This window comes from Mus pahari, chromosome 3, assembly GCF_900095145.1.
Source record: "Mus pahari chromosome 3, PAHARI_EIJ_v1.1, whole genome shotgun sequence".
In the NCBI taxonomy this organism is placed as follows: domain Eukaryota; kingdom Metazoa; phylum Chordata; class Mammalia; order Rodentia; family Muridae; genus Mus; species Mus pahari.
Window position 1 is genome coordinate 105,419,336 of NC_034592.1, and position 8,945 is coordinate 105,428,280.

The following is an 8,945-nucleotide window of genomic DNA, read 5'->3' on the forward strand; positions in this document are numbered from 1 at the left end:
CCTGCCTCTGCCTCCCAAGTGCTGAATTTTATATATTTCTAACTTAAAAAAAAAAAAAGTTTAAATTTATTTAAAAACTTGCAAATAAAAGATTAATTCTGATGTCTGAATAAAACAATTTTAGATTTTTCTCACAGTTTTTTAAAGATTTATTTATTTTATTGTATGCAAGTACACTGTAGCCGTCTTCAGACACACTAGAAGAGGGCATCAGATCTTGTTACAGATGGCTGTGAGCCGCCATGTGGTTGCTGGGATTTGAACTCAGGACCTTTTGGAAGAGCATTCAGTGCTCTTAACCGCTGAGCCATCACTCCAGTCCCCTTCTCACATGTTTTTATGGCATAATTATTTCTTCATTTGTTCTATAGAAGAACCCTTGCTTGTTTCCTGTCTCTCCTAAGAAGGGCTTATCTTTTCTTGGATTTGAGATTGATTAGGTGCTTCAGGTCCTTAGTAGTCTGTTGTTTTCAAGAAAGTCTTAATTCTTTGGTGATTCACCCAAGTTTTTTATTGTTCTTAGTATTGGGCTAGAGCAGTTTAATTATTATCAGCTTTCTGTAGGTGAGACAGAATTCGGTTATAACAGAATTGGCCATTTCCCTTTCCCCTTGCCTTCAAGTTGTCTTCTGATTTAGATCAAGAAAAGGGTTTAGGTTGGCCAGATTAATAGTAAAGAAAGAAAACAATCCCTCTTTTGGCCTTGCATGCATTTTCCTCTTTTTTTTTTTTTTTTTTTTTTGGTTTTTCGATACAGAGTTTCTCTGTGTATCCCTGGCTGGCCTGGAACTCAGTAGACCAGGCTGGCCTGGAACTCAGAAATCCACCTGCCTCTGCCTCCCAAATGCTGGGATTAAAGGCATGCTCCAACACCTCCTGGCATGCATTTTCCTTTTAAGGACCTTAAAGCTGTGTGGTTCTATAGAGCAGTCTAGCCTCAGAGCAGCCTCTGTCTCCAGAATGTTGGGGTTAAGAGATTGGCCACCTTGTCTGCTGCTGACATTTCTTTTTGAATTCAGTCAATTATTGATCTCAGATGAGGGCTGTTCTATATTCTGCATATTGTTTCCTTTTGATGAATAATTTGTACACATTTTCTTCATACATGTGCATGACATTATATGCCTATGGAGCTCAGAGGACAATTTGAGGGACTCTCATCTCCCATCATGTGAGTCCTGAAGATTGAACTCAGACTGTGTTTTTACTAGTTGGTGTACCTTACTGTTCCTTGGGTTGCTTTTTGAATTTGTACATAGGATTACTTTTAATTTTGATGTCTGATTTATTCTCTTTTGAGACAAACTTTCATGTATCCCAGGCTGACCTTCTACTCACAGAGCTGTCTTCCTCTGCCTCCCGAGTAATGAGATTAAAGGTGTTAAAGTACGGCTAGGTCATTAGGCTTTGGGGGAGGGGGGAGCAGGGTCAAGGGTTTTTTTGTTTTTGTTTTTACCCCCTTGGGCCATCTTTCAAGTCTCCCTGTCCTGATTTTGGATTTTTCTGTGTAGTTATTTTATGGGTTAACTTGTCTCATAAATGTGTTAATTTACAACAGTTTTCTTTTTTCTTTCTAAAAAAAATTTTTTATTTTTTAAAGATTTATTTATTTATTATATGTAAGTACACTGTAGCTATCTTCAGACACTCCAGAAGAGGGCGTCAGATCTTGTTACAGATGGTTATGAGCCACCATGTGGTTGCTGGGATTTGAACTCCGGACCTTTGGAAGAGCAGTCAGTGCTCTTACCCACTGAGCCATCTCACCAGCCCCTAAAAATTTTTTTTGTTGTTTGTTTTTCGAGACAGGATTTCTCTGTATAGCCTTGGCTGTCCTGGAACTCACTCTGTAGACCAGGCTGGCCTCGAACTCAGAAATCTGCCTGTCTCTGCCTCCCAAGTGCTGCGATTAAAGGTATGTGCCACCACTGCCCGGCCAAAACATTTGTTTTTGAATGTATGTTTTGTTTACATGTGTCTGAGCACCATGTTTGTGCTAATACTTAGGCCTGAAGAGGCCGTCACATCCCCTGGATGGAGTTACAGATGGTTGTGAACCTCCATGTGAGTGATGGGAATTAAAACTGGGTTCTCTGGAAGAGCAATAAAGTGCTCTTAACTCTGAGCCAGCTCTCTAGCCACCCTTATAATTTCTTTTTAAATATTTGTATTAGAGTATGTGTTACTGGAAGAAAGTTGGCCTCTCATATGACCTAACAGAGATCCACATCTCAGCTCATAAATCCAGTTTTATGTGTGGTAAGACTGAACTCTTATCAAGGTGATCAACCCTCTCTTGTTACTCTCACGTGGTTATTGGTTTTTAGAATTGTGTTTGTGAAATTCATTCATCAAGTGATGGGTTTTCCTTTTAAGGTCAAAAGGACAAAACCCTTACCCCAGGGCTTACCTAGCTTGTGGTCTTAGATGTGATTTACTGCTCAATAAATATTTGTACAGTAAATGAATGTCTAAGTGTGATTTTGACATAGGTAGAGGTAGCACAGTTTTAGAAAGATCATGCACTATGTTTGGCATTACTCAATTTTGTCTTCTAGGGGGCAATATCTCACATGTTGAAGTTATTTGGTAGATAACATATATAAAATACAATGCCTTTCACTTACAAATGTTAGTTTTGTTTGTTTGTTTTTTGGCAGGTTTTTTTTGAGACAGGGTTTCTCTGTATAGCCCTGGCTGTCCTAGAACTCACTTTGTAAACCAGGCTGGCCTCGAACTCAGAAATCTGCCTGCCTCTGCCTCCCAAGTTCTGGGATTAAAGGCATGCACCACCACTGACCGGCCACAAATGTTAGTTTTTTATTTCAGTTCTCTTAGAGACAGGGTTCTTTTAAAGGAATAGATTAATAACTTGTGTTCTTTTCTCCTGCAGGTTTACATGTGGCACCCGTAAAAAATGAAGCTGAGAACACGGAAGGCTTCTCAGCAGTCCAGTCCAATCCAGACACAGCGCACTGCCAGAGCCAAGAGGAAATACTCGGAGGTTGATGATAGCTTGCCTTCAGGAGGAGAAAAACCATCAAAGAATGAAACCGGCTTATTGTCTTCAATTAAAAAGTTCATTAAAGGAAGCACGCCCAAGGTGATACTTTAACCTCACACCTATGTAAAACACATCATGCTTAGTTTTTTTTATATTAATAGAGCCCATTTCAAAGGATAATACACATTTTGGTTTTTTTTTTCAGGGATATTACATGTGAGGTATTTAATGAAAGTCCAAAACAAACATAACATTGAACTAAAATTGTTTAGCTTTCTGTCGTGGTTGTTTTGTTTTTGTTTTTTTGAGACAGTGTCTCTGTGTGTTGTCTTGGCTGTCCTGGAACTAGCTCTGTAGACCAGCTGGCATTGAACTCTCAGAGATCCACCTGCCTCTGCTTCTAAGTGTATTAGGATTAAAGGTGTATGCCTCTACCTCCTGGTAGTCGTTTTGTGTTTTTGAGGCAGGTTCTTGCTATATAGCCCAGTCTGGTCAAGTATTTGCTAACAAGTTAGCACAGGCTAACTTCCAGTCTTCCTGACAATTGGAGTTATAGGTGCATGCCATTGTACCAGTAGTCTTTTCTGGTTTTCAGCATGGTGTTATGGAAATCAGAAGAGGATTTTTTTTTTTTTTTTCATTGTTTTGAGTTACTGAAGAAAGCATTTATTTAGTAGTATAGTGCAGTGAGCAGTGGGTATAGCAACAATAGAATAACTACATGCAGCTGAAACAACATTAAAAGAATGTTTACATTGGTGTTATGGATTGTCGTAAGTGATTTAGGAAGTCAGTTACTCTTCTAACTTTCAGGGAAATTGGAATTGGTGCCAAGTGCTTGGTCTCGGACTTTTTTCAGACTAGAGGGTACAAAGTGGAAAAGTAGTTTTAGAAATTTTCATGTGTTCTATAAATGTGCATTGTTATTTATGGTGTTGATTTTGTTATGACTGTTTATGACTTCTGTGTTTTGAGACATATTTTGAAAAATAGCAAAACAATCATTTTCTTGCCTTGTTCACAGTGATAGGTTTGGTTGTAGGTAACTTTTTTTTTTTTTGTGGTTTTTCAAGACAGGGTTTCCCTGTGTAGCCCTGTCTGTCCTGGAACTCACTCTGTAGACCAGGCTGGTGTTGAACTCAAAAATCTGTCTGCCTCTGCCTCCCAAGTGCTGGGATTAAAGGCGTGTGCCATCACTGCCCGGCAACAATTTTTTTTTTAATTTAATTTTTTGAGATTTTTATTTTTATGTGTATGGGTGCTTTGCCTGTGTGTTTGTGTGTGTGGATAGATAGATAGATAGATAGATAGATAGATAGATAGATAGATAGATAGATGGATAGAGATATAGATATGCACTACAGTATACCTATGGAGGTCAGAAGAGGCATCAGATGCCCTGGAACTAGAGTTATAGTTTTCAACTACTATATGGGTGCTGAAAATTGAACCAGCTCTTCTTTGGAAGAGCATTCACTGTTCTTAAACACAGCCATCTCTTTGAAAGCCCCTTTCTTCAGTTATGATCTTATTTTAGAATAAAGCTTCAGCATATGAGTACTAGCCTCCTCCCTCATTTTTGTTTTCAGAGGTTTTTTTGAGTTACAGTCTCAGTATGTAGCTCTGACTGCCTGGAGCTCAGCTGTAGTATAAGCTGCACTCTACAGAGACCCACCTGCCTCTGTATCCTGAGCTCTGGGTCTCACTGTATAACCATGGCCGCCTTGCCTTGAATTCACAAGACATCTTCCTAGTCATACCTCCTGGGTGCTGGGACTAAAGGTTTATGCTGCCACCCTGGGCTCTCCTCCCCCATTGTTTACCTGTAACAAAGAACATGAAATTCTCAGTCTGTTTCAAATCCATATTTTGGTCCAAAGACTCAATACTTCTCTGATTTCAGAATTTTAAAACTTAGTAAGAACACTCAGAAATTATTTTCATATAGCCTTTCTGCTTTTAGTTCAAAGAGATTTCTAATATTATATTAGAAGTGAAAGGTTCAGTTTTGAAATATAATGTTGAAATATTTATATCACATTAAAACCATTATTTGTCAATCTCTTAATTATGATCTATAGAAAGAAATGTTTTTATATTATATATGCAAAATAAATCTGACTATAGATAAGACACACATTACTGAAGATTGAGCCTAGGGCATCATGCAGTCTAGGTAAGCACTTTACCACACACTGAGTTATTCCCTCAGCCTCCATTTCTCCTTTTATTTTCTAAAGACAAGTTCTCATGTCATAGCCCAAGCTCATCTGATACTCAAAGCAATCCTCCTGCCTCAACCTCCAGACTGCTGTGATTGTAAAGAGCTACCATACCCAATGTTTAACTCTGAATATTGTAATGGACTGATTTTTTTTTTTTGTAATTTTAAAAAGATGATTATAAAATTTTTAAATTGATTTCTTTTATTTATTTATTTATTTATTTATTTATTTATTTATTTATTTATTTATTTTCAAGACAGGGTTTCTCTGTGTAGTCCTGGCTGTCCTGGAACTCACTCTGTAGACCAGGCTGGCTTTGAACTCAGAAATCTGCCTGCCTCTGCCCCCCAAGTGCTGGGATTAAAGGTGTGCGCCACTACGCCCGGCTTAAATTGATTTTATGATGGATTTATGTCTGTTAATCTAAAAAAAAAAATAATTAGATCAATTTTATTGTTTTGCTTTGAAACAGTCTCCAAAAGTTCTAACTGGACTGGAACTCTATATAAACCAGGCTGACCTTAAACTCAGATCCACCTGTTTCTGCCTCCCAAGTGTTGAGATTTAAGGCATGCACAATCATGCCTGGCATTAGATAGTAATACTGTAATCCTTAGAATGAAATAACCCATGATACCATAATAAATATTTTATTACATTTTATTTGTTCATTATTGCATGCATATGTACATGTGTGCATGTATGTGCTATATATAATACATGTGTGAAAGTCATATGATAACTGTGAGAGTCAGTTCTCTTCTATCATGAGTCCCAAGGATCCAAGGCAGTTTAGCAGCAGGAACCTTTACCTGCTGAGGTATTTTACTGGCCCAGGAATAATAAGCAGATAATCTTTTCTCTTTTTCTTTCTGTAACAGAGTCTCATGTAGCTTAGTTTCAACCCAGCCTCTGTGTATCAGAGGATGACCATGAACTCCTGATTCTCCAGTCTCTACCTTCCAGCTGCTGGGATTATCACCTGACTTATGGGATACTGGGGATCAAAGCCAGGGCCTTCTTCATGCTAGATAAATACTGAGCCCCCAGTCCCTTGTTGGGTTTTTTAAGACTGTGCTTTAGCTTGGCTGAATTAGACTATACTATGTAACCCAGGCTGGTCTTGAACTCATAAGCAGTCTTTTTGATTCAGTCTCCAGAGGTGTGGGATTTCAGGTATGACTTGCCATGCCAAGTTGAGTCAATAAATTAGTTAAGTAGAGATGGAAAAGTTCTCTCTCCTCATCTCCAACCACATATGGTTACTTCATGTTACAGAGACACCTCCCTAAAGGTGTCTCTGTAACATGACATCAGTTTTTGTTTTGATTATGCCCTAAATTCATTACAAAATATTTATTTATCTTTATGCCTAAATTATGTTTTCTCTTATACTGTTCTTTTTTGTCTTTCTTTCTTTCTTTCTTTCTTTCTTTCTTTCTTTCTTTCTTTCTTTCTTTCTTTCTTTCTTTCTTTTTCTTTTTCTTTCTCAAGACAGGGTTTCTCTGTGTAGCCCTGGTTGTCCTGGAACTCACTTTGTAGACTAGACTGGCCTCGAACTCAGAAATCCACCTGCCTCTACCTCCCCAAGATCTTAAATAGAGGTCTTAATATATATCAGGCTGACCTCAGACAGTCTTCTGCTTTAGCCCCTCAGTGCTGGTGTTTAGTCTACCAAGTCAGCCTTTCTGTTAACTGTGTTTGTGAGGAATCTTGGGGGAAACAGAAGTACTGAACTTTGTTTTATTTCAAAACTTATTTTATGATTGTTTTTGAGGTTTTTTTTTTTTTTTTGGTAATACAGTATATATTTTAGAATTAGTTTAGATTAATAAAAAGCAGCCACTGCTATTATAATAAATTTTGTACATCATTCACTTCATTGAATGTGTAGATCATTGACCGATCTTAATATGGAGTCTAACCATTCATGATGAAGATAATTTGAGCCAGGCACAGTGGTGAGTACCTGTAGTCCCACTGCTTGTAAGGCTGAAGTAGGAGGATATCCTGGGGAACATGGTGAGACTTTTGTGTTTTGAGGAAATAAAAAACAGAAGCATGGTGCTGCATTCTAGTATTATCTAACATGGGCTACATAGCAAGGCCTTCTCTTAATAAAGAACAACACAGAAAAGACTTGGGTGATGAAGGAATGGAAAGCTAGCCTCAGATACATAGCAAGTCAGCTTGGGCTACATGAGCCTGTTGTCTTCAGGAGGAAAAATAGAGAGGAGTATGTGTAATGGGTGATGTGTACATTTGTGTAATCCTTGATACAGGAGGATTGTCAAGAGTTCTAGACCCATCCTTGGCTACAAAGTAAGTACCATGCTAGCTAGAGTTCAGTGGGAAAACTCTTATCTCAAAAATTTCAAAACTAACCAACTAAACAACTGCAAAATTCTAAGCAGAATTAAAAGTGCTCTGTTCCTGACTTACACTCTAGCCCAGTGGAGTTAATCTTATCATTTCTGAATAATAAGGAAGTCTTGCTCTATTTCCACCAATTCAATTACTAGGTATTTGATGTTTTATATTAGTATTAATTTTGAGATAGGGTCTCACTGTATAGCTCTGACTGGCCAGGAACTTGCCATGTAGACTTGGGTGGTCTTCAACTCACAGAGATTCACCTGCTTCTGTTTTTTTTTTTGAGTACTTGAGTAAAGATATACATCATGCTGCCCAGCTAATGCTTTTTATATTTTTAAGATAGTCATGTAGTTACAGAACTCAAAATGTAGTCAGGGATGACCTTAAACTTCCGATTCTTTTGCCTCCCAACTCCCAAGTCTAAAATTACAGGTGTGTGTTATTACTATGTCCAATGACTTTTAATCTTTTAAAACATGTTTTATTCTTTATTTGTATGAATGTTTTGTCTGCATGTTTTTCTGTACTACTTTCATGCAGTGCCTGCTAAATCTGATCTCCCTGGAACTGGAGTTAGTGATGGTTGTGAATCACCATGTGGGTTCCTGGAACTGGATGCTGGGCCTCTGGAAGAGCAACCAGTGCTCTTAAGCACCGAGCATCTGTCTAGTCCCTCATAATTAATACAAATACTTTTAAAAACTCAACTGTATAGTTGTTTGTTGCTAATACAAAATTCAGTTTATAGGGACTGGAAAGACAGCTGAATAGTTGGCTGCACATCATTTACCTTTTGGGTACTGGAAATTGAACTCTGGTCATCAGGCTTAGCAGCAAGTATGTTTACTCTCTGAGCTGCCTTGCTGGCCTGTTTTCTTTTTCTGTTTTGATGCAAAAAAAAGAAATTGCCATTTACAATACTGGCTGTTGTCTTTAATATAACAGGGCTGGAGAGATGGTTAGCAGTAAGAGCACTTGCTGCTCTTTTTTTTTTTTCTTTTATTTATTAGATATTTTCTTTATTTACATTTCAAATGCTATCCTGAAAGTCCCCTATATCCTCCCCCACCCCCCGCTCCCCTACCCACCCACTCCCACTTCTTGGCCCTGGCATTCCCCTGTACTGGGGCATATAAAGTTTGCAAGACCTGGGCCCTCTCTTTCCAATGATGGCTGACTAGGCCATCTTCTGCTACATATGCAGCTAGAGACACGAGCTCTGGGGGTACTGGTTAGTTCATATTGCTGTTCCACCTATAGGGTTGCAGACCCCTTCAGCTCCTTGGGTACTTTCTCTAGCTCCTCTATTGGGGGCCCTGTGTTCCATCCTATAGATGACC

General features: G+C 38.4%; 1 protein-coding gene across 2 annotated transcripts in view; it reads left to right on the forward strand.

Annotated features, from left to right (window-relative positions):
• The window catches only part of Ctdspl2 (CTD small phosphatase like 2), a 55,590-nt gene that overhangs the window by 11,108 nt on the left and 35,537 nt on the right, over positions 1 to 8,945 (forward strand). For both annotated transcript variants that reach the window (XM_021192133.1, XM_021192134.1), the window contains exon 2: positions 2,894 to 3,103. In XM_021192133.1, the coding sequence (XP_021047792.1) occupies positions 2,918 to 3,103 (186 nt within the window). In that variant the 5' untranslated portion in view covers positions 2,894 to 2,917. The remainder of the gene's footprint in view (positions 1 to 2,893; positions 3,104 to 8,945) is intronic.